A 26,129-nucleotide genomic window follows, 5' to 3' on the forward strand; every position below is an offset into this window, starting at 1 on the left:
TCCAACTGCTTACACATTTTTTCAAAACTCTGCACACAATTCCCTAAACTGCACACACAAAATACCAAATGCCTCACATCTCCTTCAAAATGAAACACTGCAATAAAAATGAAGCATTTACATAAATTACAAAAAAACATTTTTCAGAAAAGTAAATTTTTGGATATACCATGTACACACTGTTGTTCTAAATCTAAAGCTCTTTTGCCTTTCATAGGCTTATATCTACATTTACAATTTTCTAGAGTGAAAGTAATCTGCTGAAAAGTGCACTGTAAACAACAATGTAATGTTAATGTAAAACTGAAAATATTTATTGGGCAAAACACGTTTATAAGAGTAGACCACAAAAGTAGAATAAACCAAAGGTATCATTTTTTAGAATAAATAATGTGTGTGTGTGTGTGTGTGTCACTTAATATTTACAGTCAATGATTGGTCATTGTGTGATTGTTGTTAAATAACAATCACACCGACTCCGTGTATGTTTTATTCTGAAAGGGTTAACTGGTTCGTCGTGTATGTTTTATTCTGAAAGGGTTAACCGGATATAGTGTTGTTATTGAATGCTAACCTAACGGTCGTCCACCGTTCAGAATGAATGACATCATGCGGGCTGTTGTCGGTCTCCATCTGCGACATGACATCTCCACACACTAACGGTTAGACGTTTATTTAAAGTCTGCCGTTAAACCGGTAAGAGCGGCGCGTGACAGGCTTTCTGTTTAATAATGATTCAGCGAACGTTTTCTGTTAGCTAGCTCCTGTTAGCTTTAGAGCAGCAACAGTCAGCTAGTAAAGCTAACACTACGCTAAAAAATTAAAACTAGGATGGCGAAGGCATGACTCTGCCTCTGATTGGCTAGTACGCGTTGCCTGCTATATGTGGATTGGTTAGGTTCATGTAAGAGGAGTAAGATTGGTTAGAATTAGGGTAGGGGCTGTCAGGGTAAGCCAATCAGAGGCAGAGTAAGGCGGGACATGCCTTCATGGGGAAGAATACTCGCTAACGTACAGCTGGCTAATGATGCTAAAGATGGTGTTTAGTAACCTGTTATGCAATCATTAAGTGGCCACTACAGGGAAACTAACGTGTGTTTTATTTGTGTGGCGAGCACCTGCTCAGATAACCTGCTGTCATCTTGCAGCACAATACAAATCAGTGTACCATCAAGGTACTACATGATGGTACACTGATTTGATTATAGGAATTATATTTATCAACTAATTTTTATACAATGCAGTTCAAAAGTTTGGAATCAGCTGTCGTAGTGATGCCTAAGTGTTTTTTCTCAATAATGGCTATGTTAACAGTAGGGCTGCCACCTCTTAGTCGATTAGTCGACTAATCGGTCGTTTTGGTCTCAGTCGACTAAGATTTCTTTAGTCGATTAGTCATTTTTTATGCTTATTCATGCTTAATTACTTATTTCCAAGAAACTTCTGAGCACATTTATGGTAAACACAAGATTTAAAGTGGTGCTTTTACAGGATTAATTGTGGAGAAACTCAGTTTTACAGATGGTTAATTAACTACATTTATATTGTGCTTTTCTAGTCTTAACCACCTCTCAAAGCGCACAGCTCTGTCAATTAAATCAACTAATCGATTAGTCGACAAAACCTATAAGTGTTAGTCGACTAAGAATTTCTTTAGTCGAGGACAGCCCTAGTTAACAGAGATGTAAAAAGTATCATCAAGACAATAAATTAGGACTGCCCCCTCTTAAGGCTGTTTTATGCTTCTGCGTGAACTTCACGTAGCTACGCCTTTGCTCCTACGGCGTCGTGACCCTTTGGGCGGTCTGCGTCGGGGTTTGCTTTCCATCGTGTTGCATTTCACCACCATAACGCTTAGGGGGGATAAGTCTGAGGTTATTTGCCCACAAAGTACTGCTTGCTGGCGAAGTGCTAATTTCGTTACTAAAACGTTACTGACATATAGACACTTTAGAAAGAGATAACCCCGCCATTGTAACCAAAATATGTCTGAGTTTATTTGCAGAGCTGATGTCAGTGAACTAGCATGTTGCTACTCCCTACAGTAGGCTGCTGGAAACCAAGGGGGGTATAAGCTTCGCTTCAGACCTTGAAGCTCCTATGGAGCCATTTTGATGCTACAAAGCCATCACCTCCCGTTAGCATCCCATTGACTCCCATTCATTTTGACGTCACTTTGACAACGAATAACTTTACATCTGAAGCGTTTAAAGACTCTATTTGTCCGTTGTTTATTTCTAAAGAAACACGACAATGTATAAAAGGCTCCATTACCTTGTACCTCACGTTATGGCTCCGTAGCAGACGCTTTTATAAAAATAGGCTAACGATTGGCTCATAACCACGAGACTTACTGTCACACAGTAGAGGAATTACCGTATAGTACAGGAGAAGCTCACAGGCAGTTTGGACTTCCATTAGCTGTTTAGGTTTAATTACTAATGTTAACTAGCATGTTAGTGATCAGTAATTAGCCTGTGTCTATGTTATCTCCTTACATATACCTACACTCTCCGTCTCTGTAAGATTTGGAATGATTGAGATTTCTCTCGGCACAGCTACCAGAAGACTTCACACTTTCAGACACGTTGCTCACGTCACATCTACGTCTTCAAGCTGCTCAGTAACGCTCAGCCAGCACCGGGAAAGAGACTTCTGATATCCTCCACTGGTCTCAGACCAGAGACACGGGATTTGGTGGTCCAGTTTATATATATATACTGTCTATGGTTGAAACACCGACTATCAACACACAGGACCAGTTGACCAATCGCAGTCCTTGTGGTCTGCATCGCCTTGACGCTAAGTTACACATTTTTGGAGAAAATCATCAAATCATAATCACGATTACATTTCGATTAATTGACCGTTCGCAAAAGCCACGCCCCCTAGTTACTGTTACTACGCCCGTCAAACAATTGAGAACCAGACACATAGCCATGGCTGGGCTGAGCTCCATACCTGTTGGTTTAAGTGATTGGTTTTGGAGTAATGCAGCAGACATATCCTGCAGGGCACGACAGAAAGGGCTGCAATATGCAGTGGAGGGATGCGTTCAATGACCCTCAACCTCTTGCTGAATTATCCGTGTCGATAGCAACGTGTGCTTGACAGGCTAACAGCTATCAGGCTGCCTGAATTTCCTACGGAATAATAAAGTATCTGATGTTCTAACTTTACTACTTTCGATAATAATGCTATATAGAACCACAACTGTTAACTTAAGTCCAGTTTTACAGATTGTAACTGTTATGTTCTTAGCTACTTAAACTACTTATTGATAATTGATGTAAGTTAGCTTGCTAGCTTTACTTACCTTGGAGCTGACATATGTAGCTATGCTTATTAATCTTCGAGGCATTTAGCTGTGAGTGGGGTCTCCCACACCGCTTAATCCATTGGGTTAAAAAAGCACCACTTTAATTCTTGTGTTTACCAGAGATGTGCTCCTACGTTTCTTGGAAATAAGTCATTCAGCATGAAAAAAAGCATCAAACATGACTAATGGACTAAAGAGATCTTAGTTGACTAAGACCAAAACGACAGATTAGTAGGGCTGCCACCTCTTAGTCGATTAGTCGACTAATCGTTTTGGTCTTAGTCGACTAAGATTTCTTTAGTCGATTAGTCATTTTTTATGCTTATTCATGCTTAATTATTTATTTCAGGAAACTTCTGAGCACATTCATTTTAGCTTTTGCAGGATTAATTATGGAGAAACTCAGTTTTACAGATGGTTAATTAACTACATTTATATTGTGCTTTTCTAGTCTTAACCACCTCTCAAAGCGCACAGCTCTGTCAATTAAATCAACTAATCGATTAGTCGACAAAATCCTATAAGTGTTAGTGGACTAAGAAGTTCTTTAGTCGAGGACAGCCCTACCGATTAGTCGACTAATCGACTAAAAGGGAGCAGCCCTACGATGAATTGCACAGCCCTACATTTAGGGCTGGGAAAAAAATTGATTTGATTTAAAAATCGAGTTGGTAGGTCAAATCGTTTCATATTTTTATTTTATTCATTTAGATTTTTTTTTTTAATCCAAATACAGTTTAAATAATTTGGATGTTTAACAATCTTTGTTGCACACTGCACAGTGACTTTTCACTTAGAGAAAGGGTTTGCCTTTGCAATTTTGTTTATGTTGATGCACTTTAATTAAATACAATAAATATATATTTTTAAAATATATTTACAGTTCGCAGTTATTTTGTTTTAAATGGAAGGGGGGGGGGGGGAATCTAATCGAATCGTAAATCGAGTTTTTTATAAAGAAATCGCAGATTTTTTTAGGGAAACAAATCGCCCAGCTCTACCTACGTTGATTCTTCTCTTGTGTTCCAGGTGTAGAGTGATGCAGCAGAAGTTGTGCTCCAGAGGTTCTGGCTCTTTCCTCTTGGAGAGGAACGGCCAGGCCTGCGGTGCCATCACCGTCACCGCCAACGCCAACGCCAACGCCACGGCTAACGCTAACGCCACTTCCTGCGACCTTCCCTTCCGCTGCCCCCGCTGTGGCGAACAGGAGTGCTTCCGCAGCTTGGCCTCGCTCCGCGCCCATCTGGAGCACCGCCACTCGTACCGCTCGCCGGACGTGACCCCCGGCGGCTTCAGCATCACGGGCAAACTGCCAGACCCGTTGTCGGCGGCGATCCCCTGGCACGACGCGAGCCTGCCGACCCGCAGGGGCCCGCAGGGCGCGTGGCGGCCGCCGCACGTCCGGTCCCTGAGCGACAGCAGAGACGGCGAGGGCCTCCGCTCGTACCGCTCGGCGAGGAGACGCACCCAGAGCGTTGGCGTCGGGACGCAGGCTGAGGAGGATGAGGATGATGAGGAAGACGACGAAGAGGAATTTGGGACAGAAGATGAAGACGTGAGAGAAGAGGAGGACGATGAAGTAGGGCTGTGCAATTAATCGGAGTTTATTCGTGGTTATGATTTTGGCTCCCAGTGATCACAAAAACCAGAATAATCGAGAAAAAGTTATTATTTAGCTCATTACGTTTTGCAAGTAAACTCTTATTTTCTCTTGTGTTCTGAATGAATATAAAGTTTGAATAGGATTAAGGATATTAAGCAGGGGTGTCAAACTCAACTTCCCAGAGGGCCACACTGGAAGAGGAGAATCGCATCAAGGGCCAGAGTTTATTTTCATGCTTTTATTTCAAAAAAGTCAAATATCTTTGACTGTGTTATTCCATGTATAAATTAGTAGGGCTGTGTTCGATTGAAGAACTTTTTAGTCGACTAAACACTCATTAAATGGTATCGACTAATCGATTAGTTGATTTAATCGACAGATCTGTAAATCTGAGTTTCTCCGCAAAGAGTCATGCAAAAGGATGCATATATTGAATAAGATGATGCCTCCTTTGCATATTTAAACACAACATTTCAGAAAAAGTGTAATACAACAAATAACTGCCTTAATGACAGTAATCAAAGTAGGTTTCACGGTGATATCTATTAGGCAAAATGTCAACCCTTAATTCTTGTGTTTACCAGAGATGTGCTCGTACGTTTCTTGGAAATAAGTCATTCAGCGTGAAAACAGCATCAAACATGACCAATCGACTAAAAAAAAATCTAAATTGACTAAGACCAAAACGACCGATTAGTCAACTAGTCGACTAAGAGGGAGCAGCCCTATAAATTGGTCTTCTCACTTACAGTTTGGCCCTAAAAAAAGCAGCAAAATGTTCCTTAGAAATCACAGACTTTAGCAAATCAAGCAAAAACTAAAAATTAAATTTTAAAAGTCGACTCACAAGAGCAACCTGTTTCCCAGCTTTAATTTAGAAAGCTCTCTGCTTCTGGGGGGGATTTCTGGGACTCTCAAAGTTGAGAGAAAATCTACCAAATTCTGCTCTAAGCGTGGTGTAGTTGCCGTTCGAAAAACAGTTTCCTGTCTTTCTGTTTTGGTGCACAACTAGGCGGGCCAACATTTATCGTGAACCTAAATTGATATGCGGGCCGGATCAAAACCTTCAGCCCGCGGGCCTTGAGTTTGACACATGTGATATTAAGGCAAAGTTCACAGTTTTACTGTTGATTTATTTAACTTTTTCCACAGTTTTTGAAGTTCAATAATGGCAACATCTTTCCAGAAGTCAACGAGTAATCGTGTCAAATTATCTTGATTTCAATATTGACCGAAATAATCGTGATTATATTTTTTCCCATAATCGAGCAGCCCTACGATGAAGGTGAAGAGAGAGATGGAAGTAGAAATGAGGAGGATGTCAAAAAGTCCGACACGTGCCACCATCACCTGCCGTTCACCCCCGCGGCTCCTCTCGGGCAGAACCGGCCAGAACCGGACCCGGATGTAGACCTGGACCTGGTCGGTGCGTTCAGGTTTATAATAATAATTACAATAATTTATACTGTTTATTGATTCCCAGTGGGGAATGTTACACTCAATTTACACTCTGTTTGTTAGAAATTAGAGATGCACCGATTACAACTTTCTAGGCCGATTCTGATTTCCGATTTTCTTTGAGTTAGTCCGGCCGATACCGATTTCAGCCGATTCCGACTTCATATTTTCTAACCACTTTACAGCACACGCAAATATGTATTTTCTATCTTTTCTTTAATAGAACATGTGTTGACCAGATAATGGATCACTATGAAGTCGAACTATATAAATGACTCCTGGTGTGGGACAGTCACACACATCTAAAGGTCAATGTTAGAACCATTTCCTTCTTTTCACATCCAATATCACACAAAACAAAAATGTGATTCTGGTTTTTGGTGTGGTCCCTCCACGCCCTACTGTCTCCTTGCAGGTGTTGCATATTGCAAACTTGTTATCTTCTGACCACACGCTGAAGAATCCCCAAACAGCTGACATGTTGCAGGTTAACTCACCAGATTCCCTACATGTGGGAGAATACACACGGTGGAGAAGTTGAGAAAAAGGGAAAAAGAGAGCGTGCTGTGGCGTCGGTCCTTGAGAACTGTAACTCGTATAACTTCTGTTGTCAGTTAATTGTAGCGTTGACCGGCATGAAATCGCCATATGTCAGACTGACCTGCAGCTCGCTGGTCATGACCGAGCACGTGAAAACCGGTTAATTCTGGTCACCGGCCGGTCTATCTGTGCATCTTTAGATTAGAAATCACTACACACAGGCCTGAAATACAGTACAGGCCAAAAGTTTGGACACACTTTCTCATTCAATGCGTTTCCTTTTTATTTTCATGACTATTTACATTGTAGATTCTCACTGAAGGCATCAAAACTATGAATGAACACATATGGAATTATGTACGTTTCCTTTTCCTTTTCCTTGTCTGGACATACAGTATGTTGTTCCTTGTTTTTCTTGTTGTTTGTTTTTATTTATTTTTTTATATATTTTTTTTTGTGTGGTGCAAGGGTGGCCCTGTGAGAGCACCCTAAATTTCGTTGTACCTTCACAGTGCAGTGACAATAAAGGCTATTCTATTCTATTCTATTTATGAAAATAAAAAGGAAACGTATTGAATGAGAAGGTGTGTCCAAACTTTTGGCCTGTACTACACACACACACACACACACACACACACACTCAGGACCTGTTCATGCACAAATGGAGAGATGTCAGTGTGAGTGAGCTGCCAGTGCTGGACCAGCGCCCTGAGTGGTTGGGGGGGTGCCCTGCTCAAGAGCACCTGGCAGTGCCCAGGAGGTGAACTAGCATCTCTGCAGCTACCAATCCACACTCTGTACTTTTTTGGTCCGTACTGGGACTTGAACCAGCGACCCTCCGGTTTCTAACCCAAGTCACTACGGACTGATAAACTGGGCCACCCAAACATTCTTATGTTTATTGGAGCAGAATTCAGGGTTTCTCCCAGAAAAGTTGTTAGGCCCAGTGGCAAGTGTCTTTTTTAGGGGTCCAAGCCCGAGTCTGGAAGAAACGGCGTGTAGCAATAGCTACGCCGTTCGCACAGCAGGGCTGTGGAACCCTATTGTTTTTCTAAGGATTTTTTTTATTATTCTTCTCCGCCTAAAACTCCGACTGCAGCCTAAACCGTACATAGTGGGAAGTAGCCATTTTCAGGACTGGTCCAAAACCCCGCAAGGACCTCAGGCGCAAAAATTGACCCATTTCCACCCCTAGGTGGCGCTATAGCAGACAAAAACGCGTTTGGCCCCATAACTCCCAAACCGTACACCCTACATTCAAAAACAATACATCTACGCGTTCCCTGGATCCAACTGAATCACGTGATATAGGCCACGCCCATTTCCGCCTGGACTTTTATGCCTTTAAAATCGCAATTTATCAAAAACCTACTTTTTCGAACTCCTCCTAGACCGTGCGACCGATCTGCACGAAACTTGGACCGTGGTATCTCCACACTGGCCTGACTAAAAGTTATGGAAATAAATTTTATACGATGAAAATTGCGCATATAACGCACAAACAAATTTGAGTAGCTAACTATGAAAACACCAACTTTGCCATATCTCAGCCAAAATGAAAGCTATCAACCCCAAACTTTAGATTATGCTTTGCCATGCCCCTCTGGAGGGACCCCATGCGTTTTAAGAAAATTGGTCGCTAGGGGGCGCTACAAATACAAAAAGTTTATATCTCATGAACGGCTCATCCGATTTATACGAAATTTGATGCGTACCATCTGTGGCCAATCCTGAGGCCATCCCTCGAATGGAGTACCGAGGGGTCAAAGTGGGCGTGGCCTATGGGACCCAATGTGACCCAACTCTAGATTCACCACTTACGCTAATGTGAACAACTTTAAATTTACAGGGTAGATGGACAATGGGCCGTGGATCACACCTACCAAAAATTACACATGTGGACCACTAGGTGGCGCTGTAATGGTTTTTTGTCATTACCTCCCACAATACACATCAAACATTAGAAATTCTTACATCCACGTGTTCCTTGAATCAAGGTAAATTGCCTGATATAGGCCCCGCCCATTTCCGCGCAAACGTTTTTTCGCAGTATCGCGCAACGTGCAAAACCAACTTTCGCGAACTCGTCCTAGGCCGTTCGACCGATCTGCACGAAACCTGGTAGTTAGCATCTCCAGATGGACCTGACAAAAAGTTATGGAAATCGTTTTGCTACGTTGAAGTATGCCAATTTGACAACCAAACAAATTGTCCTAGTTAGCTACGACACACGTATCATATCATATCTCGGTTAAATTTAAAGTTATCACCAAATGACTTGAGATCCTTGTTCACCATTCCACTACGATGCTGTGTACCAAATTTGGAGAAGATCGGCCTTTAGGGGGCGCCGTAAGTAAAGTTTATTTGTTTTCCCGCCAATTTTCTTAGTACATTTCAAAGGGAAATTTGCTATTGCAATATCTCTGCCACAGTAAAAGCAATCAACACAAAATTTGTGGTGCTCTTTCGGGATGGCGTTCCGAGGCGCTGTACCAAATTTGGCGAAGATCGGCCTTTAGGGGGCGCTATAAGCAACGTTTATTTGTTTCGCCCACTTACTCAATGCATTTAAATGGGAAATTTGCAATTGCAATATCTCTGCCGCAGTAAAAGCAATCAACACAAAACTTGTGGTGCTCGCTCGGCATGGCGTCCCGAGGCGTTCTACCAAATTTGGCGAAGATCGGCTTTTAGGGGGCGCTATAAGCAACGTTTATTTGTTTCGCCCACTGACTCAATGCATTTAAATGGGAAATTTGCAATTGCGATATCTCTGCCACAGTAAAAGCAATCAACACAAAATTTGTGGCGCTCGCTCGGCATGGCGTTCCGAGGCGCTGTACCAAATTTGGCGAATTTGGTCCATAACTTTTGGACCACCACCCTCTCAGTCACTCTCTCATTTCTCTCTGCTGTCCCCTGTGGTCAGGGGGGTTAAGAAGTTTGTTTATAGTAGAGAATTGTTAAAAGCAGTCTGTGCATGCATGGAGACGAACTGTTAACCACTACATTTTCAAAAGCAGAGTACCGCAGACCTCGCGCATCAAACCTCTCGATATTCACCGACGCGTGCCCCCCCTACTCAACGCTTCGAGTCCCGCATCGGCGCAGCTTCGCGCTTCTTCGGGCGCGACTGGCGCGGCTCCGGGGGCGTCGCGGACGACGGGCATCGGAGGCGAACGGCGTCGGAGGCGGACGGCGTCGGAGGCTGGCGGCGACGGAGGCTGGCGGCGTCGGAGGCTGGCGGCTATGGAGGCGGGCGGCGTCGGAGGCTTGGGCCCCGTTCATAACTGCTTGCAGTTCTAGTTTTAATTAATTTTTTTGCGAGGCTCCGGCTGGGGGCCAGTCCCAGACTGATGGCAGGATTAATGTAGAGCCCGAGAGTTTCAGTGATACTGTTGCGGCTGTAAGCAGTCCAACAAAGTGCTGCAGCCAGGGACTAAACACTGAGAGATGCATTAACACACTATGACGCGCTCAAGATTACATTGCAATGATTTATTCCTCCACACGTAAACTACAACTAGCACTGCAGTTACCAAATGTTACCTTGGGAGTCGGAATAAGTGCTCTAGTGCGGCGGTCAACAGAAAGTGTGTCGCTCCCAGGTGAACAGGTGAAGCAGACAAATATGCTATCACTTCCGCTCAAACCGCGATGAAAATGCCCACCACCTACAATAGAAGTGCACAACACAATAATCAACAAACAACATAAATGAGACCATAAACAACATACAATATGTGGCTCCTACAGACACCAAATAACGGACGGAATCGCAAAATTAAGAATTAAAAGATATATAAAAGACAGACTTCATAGGGCCCTACATTAAGTCAGTGCTGAAAGCTAACCGGAGATTTGAAAATATGACTATGTCGAAGTTTCAAACCGAGCCACCCCGCTGTGACTGCAGTTTAACTGGTTAACATCCACCAGGTTCCACTTGGAGAGGTTTTGGAGAAGTTTTGGCACACCAGTGACACCTGTCATACCAAATACTGAAAACTCCCATTAGATAGGATTAGAGTTCTGAAACTGTGTGATGCTGATGTTGCGCAATGTTAATCATGCTGCGCCCGAGTGCCTTTGACCGGCATAAAATCGGCATATGTCAGACTGACCGGCCGATCGTGGCCGATCACGTCAAAATCAACCAATTCAAGTCACTAACCAGTCAGTCGGTGCATCTCTACAAAAAAAAGCGAAAATTGGAAGACTTGACTAAGATACCTTGAGTTCTCTTTTGACTAAAACTAGACTAAAATGACGAGACTTTTTGTCGACTAAAGCTTGACTAACAAAAATATTTGGCACAAGACTAAGACTAAATTAAAAATACAGTAGGTGACAAAATTAACACTATTCACCGCTAGATGGGAACCATTCCTACAAAGTGGACCTTTTTAAGCCTAGTTCAGCAGTTGGTTCAGTAATCGATAATCTCGCTTACAGCGGCGCAGTGACTCGTCTCCTTTTGCTGTCCCCCACCAGAGCAGAACCAGAACCAGTACTCGGGTCTGGAGACGGCGGCGGCCTCGGCCGAGGTGCGGCGGCGCCTGGCCAGAATGCTGCGGGCGGCCGACAGCACCATGCAGCGCCGGCTGGCCAAGGTGAGCACGGAGCTCGCCCAGACGGACACGGAGCTCCTGTGCGAGCTCGCTCACTCGCAGCACCTGGCCCAGGAGAGGCAGGAGGTCGCCGACAGGGAGCGCTCGCTGAGCCGGCAGGTGGACGTGGCCGTCATGGTGATCGCCGCGCTCAGGGAGCAGCTCAACGCCTCGGAGAACGAGCTGGAACGACGGGAGAGGTAACCAGGGCTGTCCTCGATTAAAGAACTCCTTAGTCGACTAACACTTATAGGATTTTGTCGACTAATCGATTAGTTGATTTAATTGACAGAGCTGTGCTCTTTGAGAGGTGGTTAAGACTAGAAAAGCACAATATAAATGTAGTTAATTAACCATCTGTAAAACTGAGTTTCTTCACAATTAATCCTGCAAAAGCACCACTTTAAATTAGAGATGGCCCGATACCACTTTTTTGCTTCCCGATACCGATTCCGATACCTGAACTTGCGTATCGGCCGATACCGAGTACCGATCTGATACCAGAGTGTCATATATTTCATTATGTTTTAACAGCTGTATACTACTATCTCTGTATGGATGTGATATGACTTCTATCTTTGTTGTCTGTCTGGCTCAGGTTAACAAACACAAACAATGAATGCCCCAGAACTTTCTTTTATTCTCCAGTTTGACAGTCAGTTATAACGGAAAAAGAACAGAAATAAACTACTTTAATGTAGATTTTCTTTAGGGCTTTATAACGTGGTATCGGATCGGTGCATAAACTCCAGTACTTCCCGATACCGATACCAGCGTTTTAGGCAGTATCGGAGCCGATACCGTTACTGGTATCGGTATCGGCTCCGATCATCTCTACTTTAAATCTCGTGTTTACCATAAATGTGCTCAGAAGTTTCTTGGAAATAAGTAATTAAGCATGAATTAGCATAAAAAAATGACTAATCGACTAAAGAAATCTTAGTCGACTAAGACCAAAACGACCGATTAGTCGACTAATCGACTAAGAGGTGGCAGCACTAGAGGTAACAGTGTTTCCTTTAGGATTTTTTTTAGCAGTGGGGGCAGGTCCAAACACCCCCCACTCCCCCCCCCCATGAAACGTAACTGACACTTCGCTGCAACACAAACTAATATATTTATTCACCTCTATTCACACACACAATGAGGCATATTTTCAGTTGTGATTGAACTGTATTTGTTGAGTTACTATTTATAGTAACTCAACAAATACAGTTCAATATAGGCCAACTTTAATCTTGACATATAGGCTAAGCATTCTGTAGCAAATAACAATAAACCCACTATTAATTACATCATCTTAATGCAGTGTAACTAATTCAGCATGTAAATAATGCACCTCAAATACAAACGTGAGCAAGGGAGTTGAGCAAAATCGCTGTTATATCGAATCAACAGCCATGTGCAATTTAGCTCGCAGGTGAAGAACACAAACAACGAAAATCACCAGTTAACTTAATTTAAATTGGCAAGACCAGGCTTAAATGAACTGACAACCTAAGTTATATAGGGCTGCAACAACGAATCGATAAAATCGATAAAATTCGATTACTAAAAAAGTCATTATCTATTCGTTGTGTCGCGCAACTATTACGCCACTCAGTAGCGGAGATTAAAAACAAATTGAGTTGAGCGCGGAGCAGCGCGGAGCGAAAGAAAAGAAAAAAGAGCAGAGCGGGGGTAGAGGAAATACGGAGAGAGACCGGAGAGACCCGTAACGTTGTTCTGAAACACTCGGCGGAGGCAGAGAAATCAGTACGACCCGAGTCATCCGAGGTGTGGGAGCATTTCACACTAAATAAATCAAAAACGTGTTAATTGCAAGATAAGCAAAAGCGACGCGGCATGGCACGGGAGCACCACGGTGATGAGTCAGCACCTAAAACGTAAACATGTTGGAGTCCTTGATGAGGAGGAAGGGAGTTCAACAGCAGGGTAAAGTCACTACACTATCCTCCTTCTGTTCCGGTCTGAAGGGAGGAACGTACCGTCCCTCCAGGAGCTCTTCTGGTGCTGCTGTTTACTCGTTATCCAGCTGACTAGCATGACAAGCTAGCGTTAGCTCGGTAATAACAGTAATAAACCAGGGGTGGTATACTTTGCAAGACTAAAGACAAGGTTTTATTCACTCGCCTTTTTTGGCCCATTAATTGTTCAATCTGTTGTCATGTATATATTATGTGCTTTGTAATGAATAAGTGTGTGTGTGTGTGTGTGTGTCTCTGCATCTGCTATTTGGGTTACTTACCTTTACACAACTATTAACTAAAACAACAAGTACCGTATTTTCCGGACTATAAGTCGCACTTTTTTTTCCTACTTTGGCTGGTCCTGCGACTTATAGTCAGGTGCGACTTATATATCAAAATATATATAATTTAACATGTTTTTACATGTTAAATTATACTGAAACATTACCGTCTACAGCCGCGAGATGGCGCTCTAGGCTTGTGACAACTAGAACGCTGCTCGTAAAGACAACTGAGAAAGAAAAGAGACAAACTGCAGGTAGTAAAATATGCAGCCCCGAAAACGGTAATCGAGCAGCAGAAAGAGAGTTTGAAATGAGGGAGAAACTTATGAGGGAGACTGGAGAAAAGGTGACTCTTACTGCAATGAAGAAAACAAAGAAAGCTAATCGGCTAATCGTGGGCTGAAAGCGAGATGGCCAGAGGTGGAGGAAGGAGTCTGGAGGGGCTCGTTCACGGTGCAGCTTCGTCTCCACGCCTTTTAATACCTCCATGCTCCACGCCCTGCTAGCTGGTTGTTCTGGTGCTATTGTATAGTTCAATAACTGTTAATGTGTTACGTTAACATACCAGACACCTACCGTATTCAGCGTATTGTTCTGTGTGCTATTGTGTAGTTGAATAACTCTTGTATTTATAATCTAAATAAATGCGACTTATAGTCCGGTGCGACTTATATATGTTTTTTTTCTCTTCATGACGCATTTTTTGACTGATGCGACTTATACTCCGGAGCCACTTATAGTCCGAAAAATACGGTATGTATGTAGTGAGTTGATGTAAATTAATGCTTTTTTGTTGTTTTTTTTATAATCGACAGATTAATCGATTATTAAAATAATCGTTATTTGCAGCCCTAAAGTTATACGACTTACAGTTCTCATGGACGTACACACACCATCTCAACTGGCTTATCATCCGGACAGCTAGTCTCTTTTTCCTTTCTCCCTTTTTCTGCCGAGTGACCGCGTTATTCTCCGACATGCAATCTAACAATGCAGCCCCTAATTCTGATACCGTGGGGGGCAAATCAACATAGAGGAAACACTGGGTATGGAGGGCAACAGGGCGTCTTCACAGAGACGCAGTTTATTCAAAACTTTCGGATGTTGAGGTTGTGGTGGAAGTTTTCCTATGAAGCAGCAGCGTTTAGAAATATCAACGATCAAATGAAAACGAATAACGACTGTTTGAGAATTAAACCAAAGTTTGGTCTTTGAGTATTTATTCACATTTGCAAATGGAGAGAAACACAGTTTCAAAGGTACACGCAGCACAACTGAAAATGTCTTTCCCTAACTAGAAACCTAAAAATCAAAACATCTTATAGTGAAGAAACTCTCGTTAAGCCACCCCTCTTCAAATATCTTTAGCATGCTGCCACTTTTCTAAAAAATACCATAGACAGTCAGGTGATTTTACAAGCTTCCTTTCTGCTCCTGTGTCTCCTACATTAGACTAAACACCTGCTTATCTCAGGAGACAGAAAGAGATACGCTTCACACAGTGGTATAGCCTTCTTCACTTTATCTGCGAGAAATAAACAAATGAGGAGCTGCAATTTCTTTAGCGAAAATAACTTGTGCTATTGCTCACAGTCTACAAGGCCAGCTCTCTCACTGGTGCCTTTAAGTCTACAGGAAGGAACAGGATTATGTGGAGGTTTAAAACAATCTTTAAACAAATGGTCAATATCATTAAACAAATGGTTAAAATAAAATTTGCCACCACAAGGGCAACTTTAGATTTTTTTTGTAGGCCTGGTCAAGTTTTTAATGTTACTATCTAGGGCTAACTGAACGTAGTCTTGATGGGGCACCCCAGCGATTTATTATAACACTTCCATAGCATTGGGGGACTCACAAGAGACAGATCAAAATAAACTGGTCAAATTGAAGCCGCAGAAAGGAATCAGAGGCTGCAATTACGTGACCATAAGTCCCCGATTCAAACTCCAAAAAAAGCACATTTATTCAAGGGCTGTACGTGTTTTCCAGGGAGGTGCTGACCATCCAGAAGTTCCTGGAAGCGGCGGCTCGACAGGAGACGTGCGGTAAAGTTCGAATCCAGCGCTTCATCGAGAATCTGCTGCGACGCATCGCTCTGGCCGAGAGGCTGGTGGAGTATTACCAGGGCAACGGCAGCCCGCAGCAGTGCAACCACTACAAGGTACACAGGGTCCCCGCGGTGGGATGGGACAAAAAATGATGTGGCCCATGAGCCAAATTCATGAGTTTGACAGCCCAGGTTTAGAAACTCAGGGACCTATTTTATCTTAGTTTAATGGCGGGAAAAAAGTGTCTGTGCACCGGGCGCCTGGTCCGAAAGGGTTGTACTTAGTGTCTTCATTAATCAGAGGTGTGTTTTGGGCGTAACATGCTATCAGCCAATCAGAGATCATCTCCCATTCCTTTGGAGGCGCGTTTGGACCTTGGAGCATTGCTATTATGATAGAGGATTTGCACCGTAATATTTTTATTTGTAATCTTCTGCATGTGTGTGTGTGTGTGTGTGTGTGTGTGTGTGTGTGTGTGTGTGTGTGCGCTGCTGTGCGTCCCTGTGTGTAACAAGCATAGTGTGCGCTCGCTGTGCACGAGCCTAGGAGCATTTTACTAATGCTCTGTTAAATTAACAATGAAATGCTGCGTTATTGACTTTAGACCAGGTTTTTGTTGGTCAATGGCGCCATCACTTCCCGCTCCCTCAAGATAGTAATATGCCCAGAATGCACCTGAACACACCTCCCTGTAAGACCAACATGCCCAGAATGCACCTGAACACACCTCCCTATAAGACCAGCACGCCCAGAATGCACCTGAACACACCTCCCTATAAGAACAGCACACCCAGAATGCACCTGAACACACCTCCCTGGTGAAAGGTGCCTGTAATAAGTAAAAGCGCTTTAAGTAGTCGTTAAGACTAGAAAAGCACTATATAAATGCAGTCCTTTGAAATCCTTTGTCCAGTGTTGGCCAAGAAAGGGTTTGAACCCACGAATTGCTACTTGTTATATTTTCCGCTTGTGTTTTGGTTCGTGGTCGGTAACCTTTGACCTTTTCTGTGTCCTCATCAGTACCAGCAGCCAACTGATAACGGACCTCGCAGAATCACTAAAAGCAGGTGAGCGCCTCCACGTCGGCTCGCATGATGTTGTACAACACGGTACCCGCGGGGTCTTAAAGGTCCCATTTCAATTTCTTTATTTTTGAAAGGGGACAGTCAACATTAATCAACATTGAAACAATGTAAATGTTCCCGAGTTAGCTCAAAAGTGCTAATTTTCATTGGTAGTCCCCCAGCCAGATGTAGAAAAAAAATAATGACATGGTGCTCTCTGGATGCTTTTATATAGACCTTAGTGGTTCCCTAATACTGTATCTGAAGTCTCTTTTATATAGACCTTAGTGGTCCCCTAATACTGTATCTGAAGTCTCTTTTATATAGACCTTAGTGGTTCCCTAATACTGTATCTGAAGTATCTTTTATATAGACCTTAGTGGTCCCCTAATACTGTATCTGAAGTCTCTTTTATATAGACCTTAGTGGTTCCCTAATACTGTATCTGAAGTCTCTTTTATATAGACCTTAGTGGTTCCCTAATACTGTATCTGGAGTCTCTTTTATATAGACCTTAGTGGTTCCCTAATACTGTATCTGAAGTCTCTTTTATATAGACCTTAGTTGTTCCCTAATACTGTATCTGAAGTCTCTTTTATATAGACCTTAGTGGTCCCCTAATACTGTATCTGAAGTCTCTTTTATATAGACCTTAGTGGTTCCCTAATACTGTATCTGAAGTCTCTTTTATATAGGCCTTAGTGGTCCCCTAATACTGTATCTGAAGTCTCTTTTATATAGACCTTAGTGGTTCCCTAATACTGTATCTGGAGTCTCTTTTACATAGACCTTAGTGGTTCCCTAATACTGTATCTGAAGTCTCTTTTATATAGACCTTAGTGGTTCCCTAATACTGTATCTGGAGTCTCTTTTATATAGACCTTAGTGGTTCCCTAATACTGTATCTGAAGTCTCTTTTATATAGACCTTAGTGGTGCCCTAATACTGTATCTGAAGTCTCTTTTATATAGACCTTAGTGGTTCCCTAATACTGTATCTGGAGTCTCTTTTATATAGACCTTAGTGGTCCCCTAATACTGTATCTGGAGTCTCTTTTATATAGACCTTAGTGGTCCTCTAATACTGTATCTGGAGTCTCTTTTATATAGACCTTAGTGGTCCCCTAATACTGTATCTGGAGTCTCTTTTATATAGACCTTAGTGGTCCCCTAATACTGTATCTGAAGTCTCTTTTATATAGACCTTAGTGGTCCCCTAATACTGTATCTGAAGTCTCTTTTATATAGACCTTAGTGGTCCTCTAATACTGTATCTGAAGTCTCTTTTATATAGACCTTAGTGGTCCCCTAATACTGTATCTGAAGTCTCTTTTATATAGACCTTAGTGGTCCCCTAATACTGTATCTGAAGTCTCTTTTATATAGACCTTAGTTGTCCCCTAATACTGTATCTGAAGTCTCTTTTATATAGGTATAAGGTAGAGGCTGGGGGTGTGGTCTTGATACCCAGGGCACGGTTTACACCTATCACCATTTCTAGCCTCTGGGGGGCCATAGGCAGGATGGGGGAACTTATATTAATGTTAAAAAACCTCATAAAGTGAAATTTTCATGCCATGGGACCTTTTTAAAAGTCTTAAACATGTCTTTACTTGTGTTTGTCTTTTGACTCTTTCAGATAAATAGTCTAAATAATAAGACACTAATAGGAAACTCTTTTGTAACTTTGATTAAAAATATAAACTTTTAGACCTGGTCTTTTTTTTACATTCACTACAACTTCCTTCTGACTTCATTCATTCATATACGACATTTTAAGTGGTGGAATGTAACTGAGTACATTTACTCAAGTTCCGTACATACAGTATCTCACAAAAGTGAGTACACCCCTCACATTTTAGTAAATATTTAATTATATCTTTTAATGGGACAACACTGAAGAAATTACACTTTGCTACAATGTAAAGTATTAAGTGTCCAGCTTGTATAACTATAATTGTGCTGTCCCCTCAAAATAACTCCACACACAGCCATGTCTAAATCGCTGGCAACTAAAGTCAGTCCACCCCTATGTTAGATTCCCATAGAGGCCGGCAGACTTTTATTTTGAAAGGCCAGTTATTTCATGGATCCAGGATACTATGCATCCTGATAAAGTTCCCTTGGCCTTTGGAATTAAAATAGCCCCCCAACATCATCACATACCCTTCACCATACCCCCCACATCATCACATACCCTTCACCATACCCCCACATCATCACATACCCTTCACCATACCCCCACACATCAGCACATACCCTTCACCATACCCCCACATCATCACATACCCTTCACCATACCCCCACACATCAGCACATACCCTTCACCATACCCCCACATCATCACATACCCTTCACCATACCCCCACATCATCACATACCCTTCACCATACCCCCACATCATCATCACATACCCTTCACCATACCCCCACATCATCACATACCCTTCACCATACCCCCACATCATCACATACCCTTCACCATACCCCCACATCATCATCACATACCCTTCACCATACCCCCACCATCATCACATACCCTTCACCATACCCCCACATCATCACATACCCTTCACCATACCCCCACATCATCACATACCCTTCACCATACCCCCACATCATCACATACCCTTCACCATACCCCCACATCATCATCACATACCCTTCACCATACCCCCACATCATCACATACCCTTCACCATACCCCCACATCATCACATACCCTTCACCATACCCCCACATCATCATCACATACCCTTCACCATACCCCCCACCATCATCACATACCCTTCACCATACCCCCACATCATCACATACCCTTCACCATACCCCCACATCATCACATACCCTTCACCATACCCCCACATCATCACATACCCTTCACCATACCCCCACATCATCAACACATACCCTTCACCATACCCCCATCATCACATACCCTTCACCATACCCCCACATCATCATCACATACCCTTCACCATACCCCCACATCATCACATACCCTTCACCATACCCCCACATCATCATCACATACCCTTCACCATACCCCCACCATCATCACATACCCTTCACCATACCCCCACATCATCACATACCCTTCACCATACCTAGAGATTGGCATAGTTTTATGTTTGATTTGCATTGAGAGATGATTTTATGGAAAGTACCCCATGCCATTTTCAATGCAGGACTTTTACTTGTAACAGAGTATTAGTACTTTTTACTGAAGTAAAGGATCTGAATTACTTCTTCCACCACTGGACATCTGCAGGTCAGCGGGAGGTCAGCTGTCCTCGTCTGGTCTCCACGACAGCAGAAGTCACTCCTCCTCGCAGTTCGGCGGCTGTCCTCTGTTCTCCAAACCCAGCAGCAGCAGCGCTGGCGAGCGAGACCGCGAGCGGGAGCACCGGGAGCGTCTGGCGCAGTCGTCCCGGCTGTTCTGCCGACCCGAACACAGAGACGACATCTGGAACCACCAGCGGCGCCGCTCCGCCGGGTACGAGGCGTAGAAGCTGTAGAGAAACACACAGAAGGTGGGGGAGGGGGGTGTCAGCGGGTAAAACTCTTTTTATTATCTAACGATGACTTTATTCCAGTGTGTTAACCTATGGAAAAGTACGGTCACTTTCACATCGAGCTTCTTTTGGAGCAGTTTATGCCGAAGTGATTCCTCCTTCTGTATCGTTTTTAATTAGTCTCATTTCATTTATTATACAGGAAAATTTAAAAGCAACAATTAAGTTACAATATAAACGGGCTTGGCTCAGTTTAAAAACTGGTTTCCAGCAGGTTCCTGTTCTGCAGCAACATAGAACGTTGAACACAATTTCGGCACATGGGGACAAAAACATTTATACAGTAAAATATCATGGACTAGACAGATACAGACAAATGAAACATTAAATACGGACAGACAAGACTAAAACAATACATGAACAACCAGTGTGTGCAAGTGTGACTTTGACTTGTTTGACTTTTTTAAAATATGTGATGGATGATAGTGTTCGAATGTGATGGGGAATCTCATTCCAAATTTTGGTGTAAATATAAAAAAAAAACGATTTCTGACCATAGTTGTTTTTGTATGAGGGAACTGGAATAAGAGCCTGTGAGACTAACCTAGTGAGGCGTACTGGTCTCATATTCTCCATCCATCCATCTTCGTTCGCTTATCCGGTGTCGGGTCGCGGGGGGAGCAGCTCCAGCAGGGGACCCCAAACTTCCCTTTCCCGAGCAACATTAACCAGCTCCGACTGGGGATCCAGGCGTTCCCAGGCCAGGTTGGAGATATAATCCCTCCACCTAGTCCTGGGTCTTCCCGAGGCCTCCTCCCAGCTGGACGTGCCTGGAACACCTCCCTAGGGAGGGCCCAGGGGCATCCTTACCAGATGCCCGAACCACCTCAACTGGCTCCTTTTGACGCGAAGGAGCAGCGGCTCTACTCCGAGCTCCTCACGGATGACTGAGCTTCTCACCCTATCTCTAAGGGAGACGCCAGCCACCCTCCTGAGGAAACCCATTTCGGTCTCTTGTACCCTGGATCTCGTTCTTTCGGTCATGACCCAGCCTTCATGACCATAGGTGAGGGTAGGAACGAAAACTGACCGGTAGATCGAGAGCTTTGCCTTCTGGCTCAGCTCTCTTTTCGTCACTACGGTGCGATAAATTGATAAATATGGGCCGGGTCCTTTGCGTTGGCCCGGGTTCGGGTCCGACCTGCGGTCCTTTGCTGCGTGTCGTCCCCCATCTCTCTCCCACCATTCCTGTCTATCCACCATTCCTGTCTATCCACCCCCAAAAAATAATCTTAAAAAACAATATAAAAAAATCTTATTTTGACATTGGAATGTTTGCAAAATTTAGACAAAATGTAAGTGGTTTTCCTGCAAAAAAAAAGTACAGGATGTTTAGAAAATGGGCAATTGTAATCAAATATCAAATATCTGTATAAGAATTCAAAAAAACAACTTATTAAAAGTTAAAAAAGACCGTATAACATGGCCAAATGTTATCAATCTTATTGACAATTCCTTGAAAAAATGAAAAATTACTTTTTCCTTTAGTACTTTGCTTTAATGTTACGTAACATAATTTAGTATAAAGTACATTAAATGTTTTGTATCGGATACAATTGCATCTGACGCAATTGTTATTCAATTGTTTTCTATAAATCAAACAAAGAAAACCATTTATATATAGTAAGCTCACACTAAAGTATGAATGAAGAAGTCTTTTATAAAGTCAGCTGCTTGGCTTCACGCTGCGTAACAGGGTTTAAGAAGATAATGCAATAACAAATTATCACTGCATACAATACGTTATTGCATATTTTGTACTTTTCCATTGATTATTACACTGAAATAGAGGACTCTGAGTTGAGACACCGGGTGCTTTTTCGGAAGGATGTAAGAGTGGGAAAACCTTTCAGTATTCAGACGTATAAACGAATGACAGCTTTTAGTCTTTTGTCTCATTAGCACAAATCGCAATATGTATTACAGTTAGGGCTGGGCAGTTATTCAATATAAGTTATCGTCCTTCAATGGAATCATATATCAAGATGTCGTGATGTACAATGACTTCTAAATTGATAACAACTAGCACACACTAACTCCATTTTCTGTTAGGAGGACAATATCATTTGAAGAATTGTGGATTTGAGCATGCATGTAAACACGGTCAGTATATAGCTGGAAAGAAGGGGTATTTTTTCTCTATAATTTCACTTGAAACTGTGTGTACCACATTATTAATGTTTATTTATTTAAAATATTTTGTGAAAGCACCAATTGTCAAGCCTACGACATCGACGTATCTGATTTTCTCCGTATCGCCCAGCCCTAATTACAGTACAATTAATCTCAGTGTTTGTTGATATTGACATTCTGAGGCTACGTTTACATCGCTACATTTTGGTCTTTTAAGCAGAGTTTTGAGCCAAAAGCGACAAGCGTTCTTAGCTCCAGTAGAAGAACTTATCTCCACCTCTTCAAGAAGGCCTCGGTACGCTGGTTTGGTTCACTTTTGGTGCACATTGGAGTGCGATTGCTGCCTTCCCACCGGCCCAAACGAACCGCACCGAGGGGGGGAAACGAACTCTAGTACCGTTCAACCGGTCTAAATGAGGCAGGTGTTAGAGAAACTTCAGGTTAAAAAAGAAATTTGCTTTTGTATTCATCTACTTTATTTGATAAGACTGACTTACAGGTGATGTCTGATCATGGAAACAGGTTGTTGAAACTGCGAAGAAAGTGGATGAACAGTTCCCGTTGACATCGATGACGCATCCTCTCCTCTGGTTGAACCTTTACATCCCGGGCCCGGTTTCCCAAGAAAACTGCCCACCAGTCCAGTTATCTAATCTCTGTCTGTGCTTTCGAGGCCCAAACAGTAAGCGATGATTGTGTAGATCGATAAACTCCTCCACAGAACACCGATTGTCCAATCGTAGCTCAGCAGCCGTGACTAAGCTTTGAATTTCTCCGCATGTTGAAGCTGTGCACACAGGGCGGTAGTTAAGAGAGATTCTGTGGTTATATAGAGTTAGGGTGGTGCAAAACGTTATGGAATGGATTAAACAGTGTGTTGTATTACAAGCTATGAATGTTAGCCTCTCTACTGTAATAACCTGGAGTTACTTCCAAAGCTAAGCAGTAGGGGTCATCAAGTGGGTATACGTGCAGTTTAGTATCCCAAATGATGAGGGTCTTATTTGAGTTTATTATTTTCCAAAAACTGGGTGTCCCAAAGCTGCCATAAAGCTACCATCTGTGAAGCTGTTGGAGGTTCAGCAGCACAAGACTCCCTCTCGAGTCTGAGAAATACCTGCAAAACTTGGGGGTAAAGTTTTCGATTGATTACAGGGTACTTCCTCGCAGATGTGAGTCAGTGTGCCAAAATATATCCTACACTTAATCAGCAACTCTTTGTAGCTGTAAAATAGTCTTTTCTGTCTTTCTCCACCAACAGCTTCCTCTGACATTGTCAGACAGACACTTGTGTAGCTACGAGAATCTCTCTTTCTTTAAGACTTCTTACTGGCTCAAATTCTGCATTTTGTGCAGCAATATTTCTTATTTTGACGCAAGGGGGGAGGCCGTGGTGCTCATCTGGTCATAGCATGGTCATGCGGCCAATGGTTATACCGGAATTGGTTTAGTTTGGAATGTGTGCCCCATTTGTCAGTCTCTTTCACATGTCAAACAAAGCAATATCTGTTCATCTTTGGAGGATTTAAAAAACGTGTGAGCTGTATAAATACAGGTAATATCTAATCTATATGGGAACATTATTCTGTCGCAACTCTGATTTGGTTCGTAAAGCACAGACAGGAGTTTGATGGCACCAGATCTGGGTCAAATAAACTTTGCATAATGATTCTTGGCTTCAAATGGCAGATGAGTGGCGTTCGCTGCATAGACCTTTTTCATGGCAGACATGTTGACATGTCATAGTAGGAAAAGCACAGGCGTATTCAAAACCATTAATGATGGCTGCATTCCACGTAGGAGAGGTCCTGGTATTGTGCATGCTGACTCACTGAAATATCTTACTGGGACAGTTGATGGAACTGAGCCATCATTAAGGTTATCAATCTCAGCTGTGCTTTTCCTACTATGATAAGTCAACATGTCTGATGTGGAAAAGGTCCAGTAGGACCAATTCCAATACTGTCTGATAACTGTACATAGAGAGACAAGTTAGATATTTTCACTTGGAAATATTTTATAGTGATATTTATTTATTTATTTATTTATTTGTAGTCGTGGTCCTTTGTAGCCAATCACCCACCTCATCTGAATATCAAGTTTACCAGCTTTTGTTTTGTAGAATACTGCTCCTTTCTTTAAAGTTTTTGGGAAGGGTTTCTATCTTAGCATGAGTCATATGAGAACATGATTTCAGTTTCATCTCTGTGTGTCCACTATGTGTGTTAGCCTAGCTTAGCACAAAAGACTGCAGAGCTCCATCGAAGGTGAAAGTAACAGCCTTAAAGCAAAGATATCGGCGATGATCAAGCCACCAATAAATGAAGGGAGCAGCTGGTCGGTCAGTTTTGTTGTAAAGACGTTTCCACACATTATAGGATAACTCTGGTAATATTCTATATTTTCGTGTCAACAAATCCCATGTACAGACCCAAACAAATGAATTCATCCACCAACTAGGACACTCGGAGAGAGCGCAGACCTTTACCAACACATGACCTCATCTCATGATGTGAATTTTCATGATGTGAGTTGGAAATAGATTTTTCCGATTTTTCCAACCCCACATGACTGCAGCACAAACGTAGCCTGACAAGCCAGACCCACATCCAGATGTTGGGTCTGGGAACTCCCCATTGGCAGGGCTCAATCTGAAGGGCGGGATAAACGGTTGTCTTTCAAATTCCCTCTGCACGCATTAGGATAGCGCTACAACCAGGCAGAGCAACGCTAGTTGATAGGTTAAACTTTTGACGTATCCGGTCGGCAAAACACATCTTCCTTTTTTAATAATGACTTCAGAGCCGTTCTTTGTTCTTTTCTCAAAGAAAAGCTGAACTCCAAGTCTTCCAGAGTCGCGGCCAAAGCCGATTCCAAAGACCACTGTTCGCCAGCAGCAGCAGCCATCGTCTTTGTTTTCAGGTTGCAGGAAATTCACGGGGAACCGTCGCAACTCTGCCGTCATTATGTTAAGCCCCGCCCAACGAGTCCTACACACGATGTGATTGGCCTGACTAGAGTTTGGTTTATCCAGCTCTCAAGCCAACGGAGAGTTGCTAGACTGACCCTAGCTGCAAAATTACAGTTGCTGCCGCTAGGGTGCGTCTAGATTTCTAGGCTAGCACAAACACCCTCTCTATCGCAATCTTTGTATTCGCCACATGATTCGAGCCCGCTTAAAAATTAAATGGGGTTCTTCCTCAGCTCATGCTACACCCTTCCCCCAACGTTCATGAAAATCTGGCCATTATGTTGTCAACAAAACCCATGTGCAGACCCAAACAAATAACTAACCAGACTTCCGCCAAGGCATTTTGCGTTGTTGCAATCGCAACAAAAGTGTATCTGCCCCGTAATTCGGATACACTCCAAAATGTAATTTGTTCTTCCTCGGCCTATGCTTTCACCTTCCCCCAAGTTTCATTACAATCTGGCCAGCATTTTTTTGTAACTCTGCTGACAGACAGACAAACCAAAACCGAAAACTTGACCTCTGTGGTCGGAGCTAAAATGCATTGTGT

At 42.8% G+C, this 26,129-nt stretch overlaps 1 protein-coding gene across 2 annotated transcripts; it reads left to right on the forward strand.

Annotated features, from left to right (window-relative positions):
* The first annotated feature begins 579 nt into the window (after positions 1-579).
* Positions 580-24,381, forward strand: znf365 (zinc finger protein 365). Of its 2 annotated transcripts, none has more exons than XM_028604369.1 (8): positions 580-696; positions 4,349-4,898; positions 6,195-6,348; positions 11,418-11,733; positions 15,780-15,951; positions 16,859-16,905; positions 20,172-20,396; positions 23,131-24,381. In XM_028604369.1, exons 2-8 carry the CDS (start codon positions 4,359-4,361, stop codon positions 23,171-23,173), a joined length of 1,497 nt encoding a protein of 498 aa, XP_028460170.1. In that variant the 5' UTR covers positions 580-696; positions 4,349-4,358; the 3' UTR covers positions 23,174-24,381. The 2 variants fall into 2 exon arrangements, with proteins under 2 accessions (XP_028460170.1, XP_028460171.1); XM_028604370.1 differs by having other exon boundaries at positions 587-662.
* Positions 24,382-26,129: the final 1,748 nt, after the last annotated feature.

This window comes from Perca flavescens, chromosome 17 (genome assembly GCF_004354835.1).
Source record: "Perca flavescens isolate YP-PL-M2 chromosome 17, PFLA_1.0, whole genome shotgun sequence".
NCBI classification, from domain to species: Eukaryota; Metazoa; Chordata; class Actinopteri; order Perciformes; family Percidae; genus Perca; species Perca flavescens.

Coding starts and splice junctions, on each gene's coding strand:
- znf365 (XM_028604369.1), top strand. CDS start 4,359: ATGCAGCAGAAGTTGTGCTCCAGAGGTTCTGGCTCTTTCCTCTTGGAG. Junction 6,349..11,417: donor TGTAGACCTGGACCTGGTCG/GTGCGTTCAGGT, acceptor GTCCCCCACCAG/AGCAGAACCAGAACCAGTAC. Junction 16,906..20,171: donor CGCAGAATCACTAAAAGCAG/GTGAGCGCCTCC, acceptor GGACATCTGCAG/GTCAGCGGGAGGTCAGCTGT.